This window comes from Rattus rattus, chromosome 13, assembly GCF_011064425.1.
Source record: "Rattus rattus isolate New Zealand chromosome 13, Rrattus_CSIRO_v1, whole genome shotgun sequence".
Classification (NCBI taxonomy): domain Eukaryota; kingdom Metazoa; phylum Chordata; class Mammalia; order Rodentia; family Muridae; genus Rattus; species Rattus rattus.
In genome coordinates this window covers 28,101,614-28,125,535 of record NC_046166.1, presented here as the reverse complement: position 1 = coordinate 28,125,535, position 23,922 = coordinate 28,101,614, and the positions used below count along the sequence as shown (strand labels likewise).

Below are 23,922 nucleotides of genomic sequence, written 5' to 3'. Positions count from 1 at the left end.
TCTTCTCTGGCCTGTGCATGTGCACATATACACACACACATTTGATATAACACACACACACACACACACACACATCACACACAAAGGACTATATATCCCATAGCTACTATTATTGCTGTGTATATTTTTTTAGCTTGCAGTGTGGATCTTTGTTAGGATCTTGTAGTAAGGATCTTTTCCTTGTTAGCACATTCTCTGGTGTGAAAATTTGGAATTATGCTATCTTAATGTGTTCTATACTTTACATGGCATCACGTAATTCTCGAAGTCAATGGCCAAATTCTAATTCAATTGAGTTTTACAGAGTCAAATCCTTTCACTCTTTTTCGATATATATTTTTCATTTCTTAATTTTATTATTCATTTTGCACAGGCATGGCCAGTATTATAGCCTGTGTTATATCCCTCAGCCACCTGATCTTTTTCAATTTTTAGTTTGAGACGGGGTCTAAGTTGCACTGGCTGATCTTGAACTCACTCTTTGAATTTGCAGGCCTCCTGAATGAGTGGGATTACAGTATTGAAACACTCAGTCTGGCATAGGGATACATCATTGTAACTATCTTGGGGGAGAAATGGAGCCCCTAGCACTCACCAAATTAATATTCTTACTTTCATATGAAGACTTTTAAAAACAGAAGTTATTATGGTTAGTCTTGACTGCCAGCTGGATTGGATGGAGCGATGCCTGGGAGATTAATAAAGCACACTCCTGCAGGTAATTGTCAGATATGATTGGATATAGAAGACTCTAACCTCATCAGGAGGTTAATCCCTTGGCAAATTCAATTTCTGTGGCATTACTGGGAGGTGGTAGAAACTGGGGAGACTTGAGGAAGTAGGTCACTGGGGATATGCCTGTCCACCGTGCCCCAGAACAGTCCCTCTTTGCTTCATCTTCTATGTCGCCATGAGGAGAAACTTTCCCCTACTCCCTTTTCCACCATGACGTACTGCTTCACTACAGACCCAGAGACAGAGCTGAGAGACAGGAACATGTAACCACACCCACGTTCCCCAAACAACTCTGAGACTGCCTAGGCTATAAGGGAGGGCTTGTTGCCCAGCTAGCTCAGATCTTAATTAACCCGTTTATTCTATTCTATGAGTGCCACATGGCTGGCTACCTCTTCTCAGTTTCATGCTTCTGTCTCCATTAACATTTGGAGGGAATCTCTTCCTGCGTCTGACTCTTATCCCAGAATCCTCTCTCCCTGCTGGAACTCCCTCTTCCTATTTCCTGCCTAAGCTAAACAGGCTAACAGCCTTTTATTGACAGCTGCTGCTTCCACACAGTGCACAAGAGATTCTCTCTACAAGAGTGGAAAACACGAGCCAAAAGGGCCCCTTCCCTCTCTCTAAGTTGTTCATCTTGGGTATTGATGTCATGATGGAAAATTCATGTAATACAGAGTTCATTAGTATCGCCCCAGATGACAGTGCATACTCTAAAGCATGTAAGACACAGAATAAAACAGACCATCCTCGTGGGTGTGAATGGGCATCATTAAGTCCATTGAGGGTCTGAATAAAACGGAAAGGAAGAAGAAGGGAGAATTCATTCACCCTCCATCCTCCTCCACTCAATCTTCCCCTGTCCTCCTTTTATAAGATTTATTTTATTTTATGTACGAGTGCTCTATCTGCTTGTATAGCTGTAGGCCAGAAGAGGGCAGGGTAGCAGATCCCATCAGAGATGGTTGTGAGCCACCATGTGGTTGCTGGAAATTGAACTCTCAGACACTCATTCTTGGTATATCATACATTCATCCATTCAGTTCACATGATGGTTGAGACTCCCAAGAAAGATACTTCAGTAGCCTGAAGAAAAAGCAGGCAGTGCTCTTAACCACTAAGCCACCTCCCCAGCCTCCTCTTCTTCCTCCTCCCTTCTCCCCCTCCTAGGCCTTCTCCTCTTGTTCTTCCCTTGCTCTGTCCCCTTTCCCCAGCCAGAGCTCTGGAGCTCGTCATCCTTCTTTTCCTGTGTTCATTGATCACAGATTTTGTTCCTGTGGCCCAGAACTCCACTCTAAGCACCAGCAGTCTGGATTTCAGAGCTTCAAACCACAAAAGTAGCTTTCTTGGATTCCCAACTTGGAGAAAACTGTTAATGGGACTTCTCAGCCATCATGTGAACTAAATGGACAAATATATGACAGACAGACAAATAACAGGTGTCTAAGGATTGCTTCCCTGGGGAATTTGTTACCTGGAGAACACACTCTGTGATTATTCAGATTTCCAGCCTTTCTACCGTTGGGCACCAAGGAGTATATTCAATACAAATACAAAACAAGTAATTAAAAAGATACTGTATTTGGTTTTTTGAGACAACTCCATTATATACGTCTTTAGAGATAAAAGAAATTGCATTGTGAAAAAGAAAACCTGTATGATGCTATGAAAGGACCATTTTTTTCTTTTTTTTTAATTACTTTTTTTATTAACTTAAGTATTTCTTATTTACATTTTGAGTGTTATTCCCTTTCCCGGTTTCTGGGCCAACATCCCCCTACAACCCCTCCCCCTCCCCTTCTTTATGGCTGTTCCCCTCACCATCCTCCCCCCATTGCCGCCCTCCCCCCAACAGTCACGTTCACTGGGGGTTCAGTCTTAGCAGGACCCAGGGCTTCCCCTTCCACTGGTGATCTTACTAGGATATTCATTCCTACCTATGAGGTCAGAGTCCAGGGTCAGTCCATGTATAGTCTTTAGGTAGTGGCTTAGACCCTGGAAGCTCTGGTTGCTTGGCATTGTTGTTCATAAGGGGTCTCGAGCCCCTTCAAGCTCTTCCAGTTCTTTCTCTGATGAAAGAACCATTTTTATGGTTTATCTCTATTTGTATGCACTAGTGTTTTGCCTACTTCCCACACGTATGTCCACGTGAAGGTGTCGGACTTGGAGGTACAGACAGTTGGGAGGTGTCCTGTGAGTGCTGAGAATTAAACCAGGATCCTCTAAGCATTCGGTACTCTTAGACCATGAGCCATCTTTCAAACCCTAAGAACATTATTTTTTAAGCACACAAAATAAAAGTTACATCTAAGTGTGGTAGGGCACACATACATCTAACATTCGAGAGGCTGACAATCTCTGAATTTGAGGCCAGCCTGATCTACATAGCAAGTTCCAAGCAGGCCAGGGCAACATAGTGTCTCAACAAACAAACAAAGTATAATTAAAAGTTATTTGATATTCTATATTCAAATCTTAAAACTACGACCACCACAAAGCAGGTGGCAGGGGCGTAGGAGAGGCTCACATAGAGAACAGAACAAAAGATGAAGGAAAATAAGACCTGGGCAGATAAGAGAAAAATCAGACAAATATAAATAACTAATTCCTTGAAAAGAAGTAATTCCATAGTAGGGTGTTAGAGGAAATAATCAGGCCAGGAAAAGTCCCAGAACTGAGAAATGTGCATTATAAGACTGTACATAGCAAACCTATTCAAGGTTAAGAAAAAAGCCACCCCCACCCAATGCACTCAAAACACATAAATTAGAACACTACAAATTGAAAGAAGATCTGAAAACTGAGGCAAAACAAAACCAGACAACAGGTGGGTTACATTTAAAGAAATGAGTTACCTATAAAATAAAATGAAGCAATGTTATATGGTTTCTCGTTCAGTCTTTTGCCTGCTCTTAGGACCATTTTCTTCCTTCTGGATTGCCTTGTCCAGCCTTGATATGAGGATTTGTACCTAGTCTTATTGAATCTTGTTAGGCCATACTTGGTTGATATCCCAGGGGGGAACTGCTCTCTTTTGAAAGAAAACTGAGGAGTAGATGTAGGGGAGAGGGGAGTTGCTGGGGGAAGAGGTTGGAGGGGGAGCCCCTGCCCTCCAATTTGCTGAGTAACTTATTTTCAGCTAAGACGTTATTGCTTCAACAGGTGTCTCACTGGCCGCAGGAGATAGACTTCCTCCTAGGAACCTTTACTCAGTGGGCAGTTGGGCTCTGAACCAACACTGCAGAAAAGGATTTCAGGACAAGTCACTATGAAGCAAAGTTCATTGGAGATCATTAAGAAAGGAGCACACACACAAAGAAGCTATAGGGTGGTTGGTAAGTGTATCCGTTTGCTTTCTGTTGCTGTAATGAACACCATGACCTATAGCAGGACTTTCTCAGACCTGCCATCGGTATAAATAATGACACAGAGTCTTCTATATAGTTTGAAACTTAGACCTTTTGCTAGGGCAGTCTCTCAGCTAGCTCATCTAACTAATCCAGGACTTCTCTGCCACATCTACTCCACAGTAGTCCATGTGTTCCCCTTAGGGTCTGCTCTAGATTCTCCTGCATCTGCTTTCTTCTCCTGAGTCATTCTCTCTGCCCAGAAGTTCTGCCCCCTATTTCCTGCCTCAGTTATTTGCTGCCAACTCTTTTTAACAACCAATCAGTTGTGAGACAACCTCTGATACAATTCTAGATTGCAGATGAGGAAGGACAGACATTTACAAAACAGAAAACATGTAGTTCTCTCCTGGTACAGAATTAACAAATGAAAAAAAGAAAAAAGAAAGAAAAAAAGAAAGCCCAACAATGACCAAAAGCGACGCAGGGAGGAAAGGGCTTATTTCTTCTTACAGCCTAAGTCCACCTCGAAGGGAAGTCAGGGCAGGAACTCACACTGAAACCTGGAGCAATAGCTGAATCAGAGACCATGGAGGATCACTGATTACTGGCTTGCTTTCATGACTGATCCAATATGCTTTCTGAAAGGACCTAGGACCACCTGCCCAGGAGTGCCAAAGTCCTTGGTGTGCTGGGACCTCCTACATCAATCATTAATCAAGGACATGCCTCACAGACCTGCCTACAGGCAATCTGATAAAGGCATTTTCCCTATTGAGGTTGACAAGTTGACAAGACAAAAGAAAACAAAACAAAAAAACCCAAAAACAAAACAAAAGAAAAACAGGATAAGAGATGTACTTTAATGCCTTTTAAAAATCTATATTTTACAGAGGTCTTGAAATGGCATTGTTCAATGGATGTAATTTATAACCAGCCTCAAAGATTAAAGTTCTAAAATTAAACATAAAAAATCGACTTACTTATTTTTAAAGAATCTTACCTTGTAAATGAGATTATAGTGTTTTAAGAGGTGTACTGATTAGATTTATGAATGAGATAAAGGTCATATGGCTCAAAAAACATACACTCTGACTCTGAGTGTGGCTTATTGGCTGTTTACATACTCTTGTTTCAAATAGCTCTCAGAAAAGGTTGCATAGTCACCTGAAAAGATTTTATATTATTACAGTCTTTTCAAGTATTGCTAGGTGTGTTGAAATTCTTTCAGCTAGTGTGAAACAGGCAACTGATGAGTGGGGCAGGATAATGGAGGGAGTGTTACCTTTCCAGTGTTCTTTTAATTTTCTCTACCTTTCACCCCTGCCTCAGTTACAGCTAGTAAGCAGCTGTGCATCTGGTTTGAAGTGCTCCTCAAAACCTGAGGATAAGGGCTAAGTGGTTAAGAGTAATACACTGCCCTTGCCCATGTCGGGTGGCTCACGACCTCTTTTAACTCTATCTCCAGAGAATCCGATGCCTTTTTTGGCTTCTGGGGGTACTAGCACACACACACACACACACACACACACACACACACACACACACACAAATCTATACGCGCACGTAACTAAAGACAAAAACAAAGTCATTTTAAAACCAAGGAGATGTTCCACAAAATGAGCGTATACAAATTATGAATAAGGAAGAGAGACTTCACCTCAAGAGTGGGGAATAGAACATTGCTGGGAAGGTGGTGGAGGAGTGTGTTATCCAAACCATATTATTCCTGGGAGTCAGATTCTGACTTTTAAACTCTGGATAGAGCCTGACAATGTGACTTTTTAACTAGCTTCCTGGTGCTGCTGCTGGTGGCGGTTCAGTTCTTATACTAAGCATAGGAGAGAGAAATGAAAATGGGGGTGGAAAGGGGGGGCAATTGTGAAGATATAGGGAAGGAAACTGTAGGGAGGGAAAGAAAAAAGATTGGTTTACTTCCCGAAGACGACGAGAGGAATTACAGACAATAATAGTGTAATAATAGGAAGGGAATGGGATGGAGCGCAAAAATCAATTCTTTAAATGAATAGAAATGAAGAAAACGAAAAGGCTGAAGTGAAGCAGCATCTTAAATCTATTTATCTTGCCAGCAGTATGCATCTGAGGACAAAGTCTGTAGCTCCTTAAGGCACCCAAATTTGATAATCTCAGGTTCTCCAGTGCACCCAGCACGAGCGCTAGGCAATGGGCGGGGCCCTGACCGTAGCTCAGGGGGCAGCGCTTGCGCTCAGGGGGCGGTGCCACTCCAGAACTCGGGGCGGGACTTTGCGTCCTTCCCCGTATCAGAAGGCGGAGCCTAGTCTCTAAATTGGCGGCTGAGTGGCTGAGCCGCGGCTCGGATTGGCGGCTTTTGAACCCGGAAGCAGTAGTGGGCGCTCGGAAGCAGCGGGAACGCGGGCCTCGGCGCGCTACGGCTGCGGGATGGTAGGCGGTGGCGGGAAGCGCCGACCCGCCGGGGCGGGACCGCAGGTAGGCGAGGCGGGATGAGCTGGGTGTGCGGACGCTGTGGGCGGTGGTGGAGCCGAGGACCGCTCTGCCTAGGAACGGCCCGGGAAAGTCGTTCCTTTCCAGCGCCAGCCAGCTTCTCTGGGCGCAGTTCCCGCGAAGCTATGCAACCGGTGGACGGATCATTCATTCATTCATTCATTCATTCATTCATTCATTCATTCACTCACTCACTCACTCACCCATTCACCCATTCACTCACTGAACAGCTGATGGAAGCTGGAGGAGCTACCAGGGCGGCAAGGCACACACGAACGTACATTTCACCTTAAGTTTTTTTGTTTTTTTGTTTTTTTTGCTTGGAGTAAACGCAAGTGTGTAAAGGTGCTGGATTTGACAAGCCCTGGAGTTGTTAGAGACGACTTTTGTTTAAGACAGTCTCTCTATGTGGTAGCCCGGGCTCTCCTAGAACTTGATATGTAGATCAGAACTTAATATGTAGCCTTGTAATCACAGAGATCCTCTTGCCTCTGCCTCCAGGACCTATGCCACTACCGCCTGGCGAGATGTCCTTTAAGGCAACTCGGGTTTGAAAATCGTTCTTGCTGGCAGAGAAGAAAACTAAGAGAGTTCCCCTGACATGGAAGTGTAAGGGATATGGGATCGAATATGAGTGATAGATTGACCAGTCTGGACTCTTACATGATTTCATGGGTTCTCGTAAGCATACAGTAGCTAATGTATGAGGAGTTAAACAAGGAAAGGAATGTTTAACAAAAGTTACTCCAGCTGTGTTTAAAACTGGTTATGCTAAGGCTCAACGGTCAGTGGATGGTGGACATAGGTATTTTCACGTTGTGTCGTGTTTTCTCACAACGCCAAGTTAAAAATGTGGTCTAAAGAGAGCAGCTGTCCCAAAATCTAATTATTAGGGATTTGAGGATTCTGAAGCATCTTGAGTTAAAGAATTGAGAAATCTCTTTGTGGGTACCCAGGGCTGCTTTGGCAGAATAGTTGGCTTAACTGGAAATAAGATGGTCTAGTGGAATGTTTATGACTGCCAATAATAGCCATCACCAATTATCTGCTAAGACTGTTGAAATAGAGCTGTTTTGTATTTAAAACAAAAACACATGATGCTACAGGCACAACAGTGCATCTTTAGTGCAGATGAGAATACAGAGCACAGAGAGGTTAAGTAGCTTGCCCTAGGTGACAGCTGGAAACCATGTTAGTAGTCAACCCAAAAGCCAGATCACACTTGTGATCCCAGCACTTGTTAGGCAGAAGCAATAGAGCCAGAAGTTCAGTGTCGTTCTCAGCTACACTGCAAGTTCAAGGCTAGCCTGGGCCATGATAGACCTGTCTTAAACAAGGTCCAACTTCATGACTTAAATTCAGTCCCTGAAGTCCTGTGGAGTTAGGGAAGGGGACAGAGTGACCAAATATATGGTATGTAAAAACACTCCCACAGCTCTGCATCTACCCATGTAGGTGCCTTTCCTAAACCTTTCCTTCCGCTTCTAGTCACTGTGGCTATCACCTTGAATTTGGAGGTTTCCCTTGCCTTCTTTTAGAGTTTGTTGTTTTCTTAGAAAGCTTTCGTGGTACATCTTGACTTAGCCAGTATTCTACTGCTGTGAAGAGACATCATGACCATAAGAAAAAGTGTTTAGCTGGGGCTGGCTTACAGTTTCAGAGGTTTAGTCCATTATCATCATAGCTGGAAGCATGTGGTGCTGGAGGAGCTCAGAGTTCTACAGATGACTTCACTGTATCCCACAATGGCTTTGCCCAGGCAGTCCTCTTAAGTGCTATGATTACCAGGTCATGATGTTACAGGTGTGTCCCCCTGTACCTGGCAGAAGCGGCTTTTACCTGATCAATCTTTTGTATCCGGTTACTTGTGGTCATTTGCTTCTGGTGTGTGTGATGAGTCTGTTTAAATGAAAGTCTGATGATTTAATGGCATCTCGGCACCAAACAGACCAGAAACCTTTAATGCCTTTATGACAACTACAACTTTGCATTTTCCCTTTGTTTTTTTGTTTCTGTTATGAAGAAGCACATTTAAAGACATGCTTTGTGTGAGTATTTCTTGACCACCATGTAAATTGTTTGTTCTTTGTACAAAAGAATCCCTTGGACTTTCCTTAAAAATCATTAGCTCATGCTTTTGTGATTGCTTTTGTTTGCTTTTTAACCTATGTTAAAATGGAGGCAGAAAGATGGCTCGGCAGCTAAGAGAATGCACTGGGCTTGCAGAGGACCCAGGATCGTTCCTCAGTTCCAGCTCCAGGGAATCAATGCCCTCCTCTGGCCTGTACAACAGCCACATACCCCAGCACAGACAGACACACACACACCTCTCACAATAATCAGAGTAAATATTTAGGAAAATGTCGGTGGCGCCTGGAAACTGACCAATAAGCACTATTGGTATACAAGGATGGTTGTTGACGGTTTGCTGGGAGAGCTAAAGTTTCATATGCCGATTTCAGTGTGAAAAGACAGCTGAGGTAAAGAAGAGTAAGTCTTCTGAAGCCGACATCTCCAGTGACCTCCGCAAAGAAGTAGAACATCTTTATAAGCTCTCCCTGCCTGAAGACTTCTATCATTTCTGGAAGTTCTGTGAAGAGCTTGATCCCGAAAAGCCAGCTGGTGAGTTCGCCCAGCGTCTTTCTGCTTCTATGACTAGAAAAGATGCCAGGAAACTGGAGGAGATAAGAAGCAGCTCATGGGGAAAGTGTTTTGAGCCACACACGGTAACGCATGCCTATTATAGTCTCAGCAATTAAGATACTGGTTTGAGAGTATCACAAGTTTCAGGCTAGCCTGGGCTACACAGTGAGATCATCTTAATGAAAAGAGAAGACAAAAAGATCATGAGTGAGGTGTATAGTCAGAGAAACAAATTACTATTTCTCTCAGTCAGTTTCATGGCTGGGATGCAAGAAAACAGCAGGAAAAACAGCAGAGAAAACAGTAGGGAGGTCAGGGTTGGTTTAAGTCATGGTTTTCCCAGCAGGATGACAGGGTTGGTTTCGCGGTCTCTGACCATGGTTAGTTGGCTCTATTGTTTTTGAGTCAGTGATACCTTATGCCATGAGGATGTGTGAGAAAGTGCCTACCTCATGTCACACAGGAAGCAAAGGACATTGGGGAGCAAGAGTGCTAGTGTAGCATGAGCCCTTCATGGGCCCACTAGTCACAGTCACGTCATTAGCTGGGGACCATGCTTCCCATACATGAGCCACTTTGGGTGGAGGTCATACATAAACCATAATATACTACTGTCACTTATTGGCCAGGACAAGCACAGGACATTCCTTCATTTAAGGAATAAGGAATGAAGGAAAATGAGCGGTGCATTTTACTTCTATCAACGTGTCTTATGGACTGGGTAAACTAAGACTTGTCATCAAGGATATTTACTGGAGAGAGACAGAGACAGTCAGAGAGACACACAGAGAGATGGCTTCAGTGCTTGTAACCCTCCTAGAAAAGCCACAGGCACTCTGAAGTTGTAATATATAGATTTGCATAGACTTCATGGCATTGGGGTTTTCTTACTCAGCTGCAATGGTCTGAAGAAAGATGGAATCATTGAGAGTTATGGTTCACAGATTATCTGGAAGTCAAAAGAGCCAGGAGTGACAGCTGACAAGTAGGAAAGGAATTTTTTTCTATCCTCAGTCTATGTTGTCTCCTTGATCTGTGTTTGTAGCTAGAGCAGATAGCAGTGAGGCAAGGTCAGTGTGTGGCTCTCAGGCCTGAAAGAGTGCAGAGTAGCTTGGCTGGGGCTAAGGAGAGGCAGGAGTGCTTTACGTGGTAAATGGAGCTAATGTAGTAGTAAATTTAAGGGGAAATCCTAAATTTAGTGCAGCATTTTTGTTCAAATGATTTCTTTTCCATTGAGTAAAAACATTTTTACAGACTTTAAAAGTATTCTTTAAAACAACTGCTTAAGAATAATTTAAAACTGGTAGGCAAAGGCAGGTGGATTTCTGAGTTTAAGGCCAGCCTGATCTACATGGTGAGTTCTACAGAGCTGTGTAGATTAAGCCCTGTCTCAAAAAGAAAGAAAGAAAGAAAGAAAGAAAGAAAGAAAGAAAGAAAGAAAGAAAGAAAGAAAGAAAAAGGGAAGGAAGGAAGGGAGAGAGAGAGGGGGGAAGGGAAAGGAAAAGGAAAAGGAAAAGGAAAATCCTTTAGAACTGGGTATGATGGTTTACACCTTCAATCCCAGCACAGATCACATGAATCTCTGATTTCCAGGCTAGCCTAGTCTACATAAAGTTCTAGTCTAGTCAGGGCTAATAGTGAGACCCTGTTTCCAAAAGGGGGAGCAGGGTGGAGAAAGAAAGAAAGGAAAAGAGTCACAGTGGTGAAAGGCATTATTTTCTATTTGCCTGTAGAAAGTGTTGCCTGATAAACTTATTTTCCTTATAGATGCACTTGCCACAAGCCTGGGTCTTCGGTTAGTGGGTCCTTATGATATCCTTGCTGGGAAACATAAAATGAAGAAAAACCCCACAGGCTTGAACTGTAATCTTCACTGGAGGTTTTACTATGATCCTCCTGAGTTCCAGACCATTATTATTGGAGATAATAAAACTCAGTACCACATGGGGTATTTCAGGTAAAGGACCTTCTCTTCTCTACAATACAGCTGCTCTGCTATCAATGAGTCTTAATAGACCCTCACTGGCATCCCCCAAGGTGAAAGGCTCCTCCATGGTCTGTCTGTTACTCTGGCTTTCACCTCTTCAGCCTGTGTAGGTTGGTGAACTCTTTACACCAGAGTTCCCCGATTTTCTTTTCTCTTTGAGTATCAAGTTTTGGGGTTGTTTTGTTTTGTGTTCAGAAGAGCTTTGCAGCCCGTAAGATAATGTAGACCGTCAGTTTGTCTTAAACCGTGCGCTTCCAGGGGCCAGAGGACTCACAGGTTGGTCCTGCCATTTATTTTCTTGGTGGCAGTATGCCAGTCAGTGGTGACTTTCTGTGACTCAGTTTCCTCTCTTGAACTAGTGGGGATAATAATGGCACATATTTGATAGGAATGTTGTAAGAACTAAGTGAACACCCACAGATGCTATAGAATGTCTGCAGATAGAGGAATGTGAAAAATATTCTGTCCACTTCAGAGGGAGTGCTGGGTCCCCAGGCCGAGGTGAAATAACAGAAGAATGAGGTGTGGCTAGGGAGAAGCGCTGCACTGAACCCATGGGGCTGCGGTGGGCTCAGACGGCTTTGGTACTGATGGACTGCTAGAATCTTAGCCAAGAACCTTGACCTCTCTCTACTGGTCTCTTCAATTTAAAATAAAAGGGTTGGATATAGACATGAATAAGATGCTTCAGTGTTTTACATCTGTCCTCTTTCCTTTTGCTTTTACTCCGTATTTCTCTTCTTGCTCTTTTCCTTAATATGCTCTAAGGTGAAGGCAGTCAGCAGTCATTTGTAATATTCCGTAGGCAGACTTTCTCTCCACATTTTTTATTATTTGAGCAAAATGTAATTAGATACTAAAAGCTAGCCGTAGGTTCTGATATAAAATTTGTTGTAGAATATCTAAAGATATGTGGAGATTAAACCTAACAAGTTTATTCTACTTCTTACAGGTACAAATTTGTCTATATACCTGATTTTCTGCTTGTTGGCATTATAAATTCTGGATAGCTAAACTTTTATTATCTTTTGTTAAAACAGAGATTCTCCTGATGAACTTCCTGTATATGTGGGTACAAATGAAGCAAAGAAAAACTGTATAATTATTCAAAATGGAGACAATGTGTTTGCTGCCATCAAGTAAGGAATGGTTTCTTTCAGTCCTCTTAGCTGGTTATTTGTACGTCTACCACACAGTACAGAGCAGGATAGTGGCGGCTTCAGTGCTGCAGACGTCCAGAGCGCAGTCCTGTGATTTGGGAGCCAGCCTTACACAGTTTTGCTACTTGTCATCCAAAGCTTTTAGAACTGCTTATTTATTTAATGAACATATTGCTGGATCCTGGGCTTGGCTCTGAGCCTGTAGCAGAGCATGTTCTTAGCATGTGAAAACCCCTGGGCTTTATCCCCTGAAGTGCAAGGAATGTGTAAGCAGTGTTTGATCTTAATTTCAGATGCTCCATGGAAAACTCAGAGGGGTTTTAATTTCCCCACTAAACGTCACATTTAAACAGTGCAATTAAGAGTTCATAATAAGAATGAGAGCAGTGTAGTTCAAACTGGAAAGTTGTCAGGACTAAGGAGTTTACAGACTCCTCGGAAGGGCTGCTGGGACAAGCTGAGCCTCCAGGATAACTACTTCTAGTGAGTGGCATTGTCTCTGCTGTTGTCCAGAGGCTGGGAAATGAGCTGCTCTAGGGCCGTACGTAGCCTTGATCTGTAGTTAGACCAGAACAGTCAGTCACTGCCCTGCCCTCTGCCCTACAGCCACTACAGCCACTTCCCATCCGGTCCTTCAGACTTGAAAGAGTTGCTCTGCTTGGGATCAGCCAGGTCTCATGTGGAATCAGCTAAAAATAGCTGGGGAAATGCACCAGCTTTCCATGTAGGGAGGGTCACAGTCCAGCCGATGAACCCGTGGGTATGGCCACAGACAGGGTTTGGAGTCATTTGTTAGTAGGGGTGCAGGTTATGTTGTAAGTCAACAGGTTGATGTTTACCACTTGAAATAGACCATGTTTTGTATGACTCTAAAGGGATTTATTTCCCCCACTTAATAGAATAATTTATTATTAAAGAATTCAAGTCCATCCAAGGTGAGCACTGTCTGCTGTGTGTACACTGTGTACCTGGATGACAGCAACGTTCTGTTCTGTCTCTTGTCTTACGTAAAACTTGCTTGGGATTTGTAATTGGTGTAAGGTTTCTTTCTCCCTGAAAGTTGTTGGATTTTTATTATTTTGGTTTTGAGTACTGGGCGCTGAACCAGGGCCATGAACATCCTAGGCAAGTGCCTGCTACTTGAGTTATGTCCTTGGCCTTGTGACCTTTCTTCTAAACCTTTAAGAGTTATCATCCATCTTAAAGTAGTATTGTCTGTGTTAGAAACTGAAGTTGTTTACTGGCAGACTGTCTGTCTCCTGAGCTATAGCGCACCTAACCCCGCAAGGGCAGGGGCGGTGTCTTTTTCCTTGTGCTCTGCCCTAGTAGATGTGCTATAAGTGCTTAAACACATCTTAGCATATAAACATATCTCTTTAAATTACCAGTGCTGGGGACCAAACTCAGGGCATTATGATTATAATTTATTTATAAAAGCAAATTTTTAGAAATAACACATCTATCATTAAGGAAGGTAAGGTAAATAAATAAAAAAAAACATTTGCATTATAAATTATATGGTATATTAATTATATTATAAAAGCATTATAAATGCCATGATTCTTATTGTTGTGAACAGGGCAAATAACAGAATGGATGATTCTGATATTTCCTGTAATGCATATGAAAAATAATCTATATTCAAAAATTTTAGTCTTTACACAACAGGAGGGATGTTTTGTCTTTCTTCTCTTCTGCTTTCCTTCTCTAAAACTGCTACAACAATTTGAACTGATGGACCCATGCTAGTCCATACCACCTTAAATGCAGTGTAGTAATACAATGGATTCTGGGTTTTTGTTTGTGCAGCAGTGGCACAAAGGTGGGTAGAACTGTTGGCACCATTGTTAGACTCAGATACCAACCCTCAGCACGTTAGCAGAATTGCATTGTTCCTTGTTCTGTACGTGCAGGTCTGTGTGAAGACATCAGCGATGTATGTCCCCAGGGCATCCTAGCACTGTGTATGATGAATGGGAAATAGGTGGGAGGCACTTCCACACATTGAAGTGTTGTGAGTTCTGAGTTGAACTTTTACCTACTTTTGCTGAGGGGTAGTGATTGACAGACTTTGTTTGGGTACAAGTTTTTGGAAGCAGACATTTTCTCAAACCAAAGGAATTGCTGGTTATATTTGGTGTCATCGCTAAAATTGAAGGATTAGCAAAAATAAGGCGGGAAGTGTGGTAACCACCGTGATGAGCTCGACAACTTTTCTCTAGAGCTTCCTAATAATAGTCAAGAATGGGATGTGCTTCATGTCGCATAGGGTGAATTCGGTGTCATTGCAAGTTTCAACATGAGATTATGTAACTTTGTGACCAATATGTTCTAAATAATCATTACAGAAGGCTGTAAAGAGATGCATGGCTAACGCTTTATTCAGACATGCAGACACTCCAGTGGGTCTAACCAAGTGGTTATGATCACTGCTTCGGTTTGCACGCTGCACGTCTTTAACCGTCATTAGCAGTGTGGTTAGTAGCTTTGAATGGTAAGAGACAGAACCTGACTTGGAATAGTGGGGAAACCCAGGGTACTTGAAAGCCTCCTAGCCTCCTTGAGAGAACTTGAGAAAAAGATTGATTCACATTTTGACAGGACCAGATCTAATGGCACTGTGTCCTCTGATGGCCACAGTGCATGGTGATTGAACTAAGCAGTGAGGAAAGGCTGACTTCTGTGGTTTGGGGCTCCATGGCATGTGCTCCACTCTTACTACCCTTTGTGCCTCAGTCTCCTGATATGTCAGGAGGAGCGAAGAGTTACACGGTCTGAATGACTACTGCAAGTCCCTAGTGTAGGTTGCATATAGTTTATTCCAGGGGTCTGCTACAAGGGTGAGTGTTCTGAAAATCAAAATCCTTTTTGTGAACAGCACACTTGTGTTTTTCTCTTGAGCCAGCCCTCTCCAGGAAGGATGCCATTTCTCAATTTCCCAAAGTACAACTTGAACTTAACCCCCGCTCTTTGATTGTTTTCCCTCCCTGTTTGCAAGGAAGATACACAGTACAGGCGTGCTAGCTCTGTCCGTGACTGGCAGCTCCGTGTTAGTCCCGCATATTCCTTGTTTGACTCGACCTATGAGGACTTGGAGACAATTGCATGGAACTTGACAGTTTTGTCTCAGCGAGGCCAGCAGTATAACAATAGTTTTTGCTTCCTTTCCAGATTATTTTTGATGAAAAAACTCAAAGAAGTAACAGATAGAAAGAAAATTAGCATTTTGAAAAACATAGATGAGAAACTCACAGAAGCAGCCAGAAAACTAGGATACTCACTGGAGCAGAGAACCGTGAAGATGAGACAGAGAGATAAGAAGGTAGGGTTGCACCCGCTCATCTCACTGCTGGGCACTGCCTCTGGCTCCTCCCCGGCTGCACCGTGTACTTTCCCTAGTCCTGTCCTAAGGACAGCTTACGCCATCCCCCGGGCTCTCGGGCAGTTCCGTAGCCCAAGTCGGGGCTCCTGCATGTGCAGGTCGCATGCCTGCTGAGTCCCGTAACTGAGCTTGTCCCTGTGGTTGCATGACACATTCGTCTGTTAATCTTGTCGTGTTGGCCATTGGGGAAAGGTAGAGAAAAGCAGCTTTGTGCCTAACATTAAACTTCATTTTCTGATGGCTGAGATCTCGTTTTAGTACAAGGTATTGTAGTGATGTAGTTTTATACCTTTGAGAGACTTAAATAAGACCTCAAAGGTGGTTCTCTTTCTAGAAATAGTTTGGGTTAAGATTTGCTAATTTTCTCCTGGATCCTCCTTGACCCTATCAGCATTTCCTCGAGCTTGCAGTGTGACGAAGTATTTTGTAAAGGAGCAAGTAATTCTCAGGTTAGGGGTTCTTTCAGTTTTTCAGCTGTGAATGTCAGAGTAGGTCTACAGATATGTGAAAGAACTCCTCTTTGTGGGCACTCTAACTACTCTTCCTAACTACTGGGCAAGTGAGGGCTGGCGTTCTCCTTCTGTTTCTTCTTTCCCTATTGCCTTCTGAAACTGTGTGGTGTGAACTCCTTGTTATTTCTGATGAACTGGTACTGTACAAAGTTCTCAGTGCTTGCTACTGAAGACCTGCTTCATTCTCTAGGCTTGATTCAGTAGCAGGCGTGAACCACTGCCACTGAATTGCTGTCCTAGTAACTCTGTCTTTAGTCCTAGAGACCAAAGATAGTTTCAAAACGTGGGGTTAATTACAGTGACATTTAACATCTTATATTCTTCTTTAACCTTACTGGTTCTCAGGGACAATTCTTACTAGAAGAAAGAGACATGTGCCTCGCCTTGCTATTGTGTTCTGCAGATGTCCTGACTAGATCAGGCTTCTGTGGATGTAACGCTCAGCAAGTCCTTGTCTTAATGAGCAGACCCTTGTTGTATTCTGTTAACAGCTGTAACTTAGTTCAGAGACCTTATTCTTCCCTTCATGTGTAAATATGACCGGAACTTCCGTTTCATGTTGTGCTTATTCTGACTCCTCCCAAGTCTATAGTCAGTATTTGTTTTTCGTTAAAGGATAGTAACATAAATACAAGATGAACCATTTGAAAGAAAATTTTGATTTTTTTCCTTAGTGTCCCTTTTAATTTATGGATTATTCTTAATGTTACTGTGAGATATCCATTTAATTCAGACGTTTCTATTTCTGAAATACTCATTTCCAATAGTATATTAACTAATGACTTTGTCCTAGCATGCAATCTGCATTTTAGTACAATAAAGTGCTTCAGTATATAGTATATAGTGCTGCAGTGTTTTGAGCAGTGGCACCTTGTAGTACTTTGAAATGCAAAGTCTGTGTGAGTCAGTGCATTTGCCCTGCAAGAAATCCATACAGAGTGGAAGAAACTTCCCTTTTCTTCTGGTATTTTAGTTTTGTTTTCACATTTAAGACTGAAAGGCAACCATAAGATAATCTGGTATAAATATTAAGATATGAGGCTGCATAAACCGTGATCTGTCTGTAAATTATTCTGAACATTCTGCCTCTGGGGTAGCTTAGCAAAGAATGAGGAAAGTGGAGGGAGGGCTAATGGGAGAGGAGCAGGGAAGTGGCTTTAACATACCTGGGCTAGGTGAAGACTTTAAAAGTAGAAGTCACTTTTGGACTGTAGTTTTCTTCTTTCTGGGAAACTTTCACTAGAGAACGCAAGTGGAATACTGAAGATATTTTACTAAAAAATACCAAGACCCAGTATGCTCGTATATATTTGCACTGAAGCAGGAGAATCAAGAATTCCAGTCCAGGGGATGGAGAGATAGCTCAGCAGTTAACACAGGTTGCTCTTCTAGAGGACCAGGCTTTGACTCCCAGGACCCACGGAGTCACATCATCTGTAACTAGGTCCAGCAGATCTTTTGCCCTTTTCCGGCCTCCCCAGGCACCAGACATGAAAGTGTTATACAGACATACATGCAAGCAAAGCACCCATATACATAGAATGAACAAGTTGAGAAAAAAAAAAAAAAACTCAGCCTGAGATAATGCTATGGATGGATGGATGGATGGATGGATGGATGGATGGATGGATGGATGGATGGATGGATGGATGTAGAAGAACTAAAGAACTGAACTAAAGATAATGCTAAAAGCCTGTTACTCAGAAGGGTTATATGATTGTGGGTTCCTAAAGCTGGGCCTGTTTTCATCTTTGAGGTTGAATGATTAAAGTAAACTGGCCATGTGATTTGTCTAAACAAGCACTATTTAGAACTATCCTGCTTTGCGGGAGTTAATGAGTCTGAATTTGACAGTACTGATGAATTGTGTTGTTTTTCTAGGTTCTACCCTATTCTATCTTCCTTTCAAACCCAGAGTCTCCATGCTTTCTGTCTAGAGAGGACTGCGATTCTGATTTGCCTCTTGTAACAGTTCTGGTTGTTTCTGATATACAAGACAAACTTGTAAATGACTAGCATGATCCATTCAATCCATTTATTTTATTGTATAATTGCTTCAAATGCCTGACTTCTGGTTTTAAAACAATGTGCTCTCCCCAGGATCCAGATTTCCTTAGATATTGTCCCTGGATGCTCTGTTTTGACAACATCCAGGGTTTATGTGTGTCGAGGTGGGGAGATAGGTCTTTTGTTCTTTTGGGTCTCTTTGTATGGTCTTGTTTTTTTAAGTGATTTGTTTTGGCTTTTTTTCAATTTAGGTTGTGACAAAGACTTTTCATGGTGCAGGCTTGGTTGTTCCTGTAGATAAAAACGACGTAGGCTACAGAGAGCTCCCTGAAACAGATGGTAATGTGTTCCATGTGTAAATATGTGCATGTATGTATGTATGTAAACATAGAGAAAGGTTTCTCTTGTGTTGGGAAATAGGTAGGTGTTAAGAGCAAACTCAGGCATTCATAGCTTGATCTTGAGCAGAATATTTAGTGTTACTAAACCTTGTCTTTTTCATCTGCAAAATAAGCGGTGATGTTTATTTCATAGGGTATCTGGGATGTGAAAGGATATAGAGTACTTAGTGATGTCAAATAATGCTCCAAGCAAGGTGAATACTTTGAAGAATTTACAGGACTTTAGCCCACTGCATAATTTCTAACCTGTTTTAGCACCTTTGACCTAGTAATGACTGAAGAGTAAGCATTTGATTGCAGTCACAAAGCACTAACTAGTCTTGGTGAACGTTTTAGTTTTCATACTCCAATAATACTTCATGCAGTCATACAGAAATACTTAGAAGGTAATTACACATTTAGTTAATACTCTGTTGAAAGCAAGTTATCTGTTCTCTATTTCCTTACTGTGAGTATTCTTTATATTTTTCTTTCTGTGGGCATAAAATTTAAAGAGAATCTAAATTAGTACCTCCTCAGAGGAGCAAGGGTTCCTGCTTCATACATGTGGCTCAGGATAAATGAGGCTTAGGAATGACCAGTCTTTAATTTTTATGTGGTGTATCCAGCCAGTAAGTTGGGATGTTGTATGACAATTTATATTTCATCCTGTTTGCTACAGCTTCACTAGACCTCTTGGAATTTATAGGAGGACTGACGCTAGCTAAGGTGTCCTGAACACTTCACATGTGGCTAATGCCACTGACAAATTTTAATTTGCTTAAAATTTTAAAAATAAAACAAAAACTTTGTTTAAATTTATAAGTTAAACCAGCATTAAACATTTTTATATTGATTATATGTTGAAATTGTGCCATATTAGGAGTAGTGGGTTAAATTAGTTTCATCTATTTTTAGTTTGGGTGGGGCAGAGTCGGGGAAGTGTGGGATCAAGAAATCAACCTATGCCCTGAGGTGCACATGGAGGTCATAGAATAACTCTTGACAGTTAGTTCTCATGCTGCCTCACGAGATCTGGCAATCAACTTAGGTGACCAGGCCTGTGTACTCTAATGCATGGAGCCCTGTCACCAGCCCTCTCATTTTTAATGTGGATATTTTAAATGTGAATTAATCTATTTCTCTCACTGATCTGTCTTGTCTGTTCTGAAGCCAGAGATAATCAGTCTCTGTGGGAAGGATTGGGGGCTGAGGCCCCTGCTGTCCAGGCTTCTGCTTGATCAGAACAGAGGTAACTGACTGACATTTTCATGGCAGATTAATAAGATGCCATCAGTTGAGTTCGTAGAAGACATACAGAAAAGCCCTACCTAAAACCTACCATTAAAGAGGATTGTGTGTTTTTGTATTTGATATTTTTACATCATTTTTTTCAGCTGACCTGAAGAAAATCTGCAAGGCAATTGTTGACGCTGCAAGTGATGAGGAGAGACTGAAAGCATTTGCTCCCATTCAGGAGATGATGACGTTTGTGCAGTTTGCTAACGATGAGTGTGATTACGGCATGGGCCTGGAATTAGGAATGGACCTCTTCTGCTATGGCTCTCATGTGAGTAAGCATCCTCGTGTCTGAATTACCGTATACACACACACACACGTTCTCTCTCTCTTTCACTTACTCACTCACTCACTCACTCACTCACTCACACACACACACACTCAGGTTTACTTATGTTCTCAACTTCCAGCTGACAAGATACAGATCCAGCTTGTACTTCCAAAGCTTTGGAAATGATTTGAAAGTAAAAGTTCTAAAACTCCTTGAAATCTTATATTCTGGCAAAGGTGAATAAGCAGAATTGTTTCCTCAAGTTCATATTAAACTCCCCTTGTGTATCAATATCACAGGGGTATGTATGCCATCCTTTGGGTGTCTGTATAGGCTTGTGGATGTGGATATATGGATGTGGAAATGTATGCACCCCATTCTTTTGTTTCTGTTGGGGTGGGTGTCATCTACTCCCATGTCTTAAATACTGTTTTCAAGTATTTTAATTAAGATATTGGAGCTAGTAGTCGTCATTCCCTTTCCTACCTGTAAAATTGCCTTCTCGTGTGTGTGTGCACGTTCTTCATTGGACCGTTGGTAAGTCGCTGATAGAGCTCCTCCTTCTCCAGGCTCACAACAGCAGTCCCATCCCAGTCTTTAAGTCCAGGGTTCACAAACTGCAGGTGCTTGGGAGCCACCTGTAGCTATTAATGCACACTGTCTAATAGGTCAGAGATGTAGCCCTGCTGTCACTAACATTCCCATGTGACGGGAATACAACCACTGTATAGACTGAGGAGCAAGACTAAAGCAGTATGCATCAGTCATCTAGAGGCTTTGGTCACAGATTAATGTCCCCTTGTCCCTCACTTTGAGTTATGGGATGGGTCCAGACAAACTTACTCGACTGGTCAAGAACCTGTTTAAAGCATCATATCGCCCCTCTCTGCCTGGCTTCTGGTTATCAGTACAAAGGATCCAAAGTGTTAATTAAACAGGTAGAATGATAGAGTGGTCACAAAGAACCTAACCGTAAACGCCATTGATGTGAAGTAGGTATGAAAGAAAAAACCAACTTAATGGTGTGAGAATCACATGAAAAATGAAAAGGTTTGGTACATTGTATAAGCACTTAAATGCTAATTCTCACAAAAGCATGTTACTGGTTTCCTGCTAGGGTGTATGTAAAAGCAGTTCTGTGAAATCCTTCAGCAGACCTGAGATTGAACTCTTAGTAGGGAAGAAATGTGTGCACATAGACAGTGAGCCTGAGAATAAAGGGGAGGAGCAGGAGAGATGGCTCAGTGGTTAAGGACCCACTGTTCTTCCAGAGGCCCCAGCACCCACAGCCACTCACAAGTGTCTACAATCCCAGTGTTAGGGGTGTGACACACTCTTCTGACTTCCTTGGACACAAGTCAGATATGTAGAGCACATTTAGGTAAAAGGCATATCTATAAAATTATTTTTTAAAAAACTGAAAAGTTGATTTGTAACCTCATATTTGTCATACCTATTACAAGGTCTATTAAAAAATCTTAACTAATGAAAAGTTAAGGAGGAAGCATTTAATGGCAGTCTGGGCAAAAAGGTTGGTAAAATTAATGGACCATGGGAAACAAATTTAAGTTAATGTTTCTCAATTTCCTTCAGGACATTTTTGTTTGGTGTTTTTGAGGTAAACAATTGTCTTTTGGACATAATAGCAGGGCCAAGTCCCTTGTTTCCTTTGTTGTACACATGTGTTTCCATGTATTTTTCAGCTGGACCTGCCGTTTTCTCACCTTGATGTTATGTTCTTTGCTTTTTAGTATTTTCACAAAGTTGCTGGCCAGCTTCTACCTCTTGCGTATAATCTACTGAAGAGGGATCTGTTTGCGAAAATCATTGAAGATCATCTGGCAAGCAGAAGTGAGGAGAACATAGACCAGCTCGCGGGATGAGCCTGCAGTGCTTTGAAGTGGGACCAGCAGTGGCTTTGTTTTTAAGGAATGGAGAAATAAATGGAAACTTTATTAAAAACTCTATAATGTGGCTCTTCTGGTGTTTCTTTCACATTCTAATTAGTAAATGGCATTGCCTACCATTTTAGAAATTCTTTAGTGTCTGAGGTTCTTTTCTGAGTACTGTCCTCAATATTCACTTGCTTAACAAAAGTGCTTATCCAAAACCAAATAACCATCTATTAACTAGAAATACTAGGCTAATTAAAAATAAAAACACTTGGGAATGGAGAAATGGCTCAGCAGTTAAACTCACTGACTACTATTCCAGAGGACCTGTCCACTTCACACGGGGCAGGTCACAACTGTCCAACTCTCGCATCTGACAACCTCACACATATAAAAGACAAAAATAACAACAAAAACCCCTCTCCTTTTAGTGATGCAAGTCTCAAGAATACAGTTTTAATACTGTTATACTCCATGGGAGCGGTATGAATCCCAGCAAGCCTCTCAAGATCACATGAGCGGAAGAGCCAGCTTTTCATCCCTGCCACTCACAAGCCTAACATGGAGCTGTATTTCCAGAGGCTATGCTGCCTTGTCCGAGCCAAGACAGGGGCTGGACACAGAACACGACCATCTGTGGGGCTGAAAAGTAGCTCAACCAGAGAGAACGTTGTCTAATGTGTGAGGGAGGCCCTAGGCTTGACTCCACATTTCTTTACACAGCAATTATAATTTGGATGTTTATGAGTACAGTAATGAGGATAATGAAATAACTGGCCTTTCAGTTACTGAACACTCGTTAAAGAGCAAGCTCGCTGCAATAGGATATGAAACCTTTCTCACCATTTTCCTCCACTAAAGGCAGTCTAAATTGAATACTATGCATATTTAACCTAGGGATCTAACTAGAATACATTCTGAATGCCTAAGCACATTCACGAATCACCATGACCCAATCAGGATTGTTAACCAACTTAAACCCATTTTCTTAGTCTTTTTGGGGGCCCAATGATGAAATTTCTGTTACCTTTCAAACAAGCATTTATGTTGAACATGCCCAAGGGCATGGAATAGTATGAAAGATATTTTACAATGACCTAAAACCCTTACATTAGCTCAAAATTGACCTTGTAATGGTATTGTCTGTAAACTATCCTACCATAATTCTTAGAGTGATGCAGCTTACAGATCTCAGTTCCCAGACTGTTTTCTAGACTAGGGTTTGACAAACTTGGAGCTGGTCAGTACCAGTTCCAAGCAATGTACTACCTAAATATTAGCCCTAACATTCCATCTTCCTCTAGTACCCCACCTTTCAACCTGACTATAATCTTCACCGAGCCTTTAGGTTCCATCTCCATTTTGTATCCCTAAACTATGACACACTTATGCTAGTACCCAAAACCAAATAAACTTCATTTTACCCAAGTTCTTGTCAGAACCACACTAGGGGGAAAAGAAAGCAGCAGTGTTCTACTGAGGCTGTTTTAACCTCAGATGGCTATTCTGGATACCCAGGGGACCTAGTTCTTTTTCATCTCCATTCAAGCTCTAACATCTTCCTTCTCCTCAGTTAATGCCACAGAAAAAGTGGCAACAATCAAAACAGATTTAATGGCACACCCTTTACATTTGTCTGCCCAAGGTCTCTTTGGCCTACACAAGGTCCAGCCCACACAGAGCATTAATTTCCTCCTCATTCCAATAGTTGGAAGCTATTATAACCTACATACCTTAAAATCTGATCTCAAACTATTCTCTCAGACGCTGCCATCACAAGCAGGAAAAGCAATGTCCTGCATCTTGTTTCCTGAAAACCGCAC

The 23,922-nt window shown here is 42.0% G+C and overlaps 1 protein-coding gene across 2 annotated transcripts; it reads left to right on the top strand.

Moving 5' to 3' along the window:
- The first annotated feature begins 6,435 nt into the window (after window positions 1-6,435).
- Window positions 6,436-22,171, top strand: LOC116914685 (histone PARylation factor 1). Of its 2 annotated transcripts, XM_032919102.1 has the most exons (8): window positions 6,436-6,551; window positions 9,029-9,188; window positions 10,977-11,166; window positions 12,237-12,335; window positions 15,528-15,678; window positions 18,509-18,596; window positions 20,035-20,207; window positions 21,959-22,171. In XM_032919102.1, exons 1-8 carry the CDS (start codon window positions 6,504-6,506, stop codon window positions 22,088-22,090), a joined length of 1,041 nt encoding a protein of 346 aa, XP_032774993.1. In that variant the 5' UTR covers window positions 6,436-6,503; the 3' UTR covers window positions 22,091-22,171. The 2 variants fall into 2 exon arrangements, with proteins under 2 accessions (XP_032774993.1, XP_032774994.1); XM_032919103.1 differs by lacking the exons at window positions 6,436-6,551; window positions 10,977-11,166 and having other exon boundaries at window positions 9,037-9,188.
- The last annotated feature ends 1,751 nt before the right edge of the window (window positions 22,172-23,922 follow it).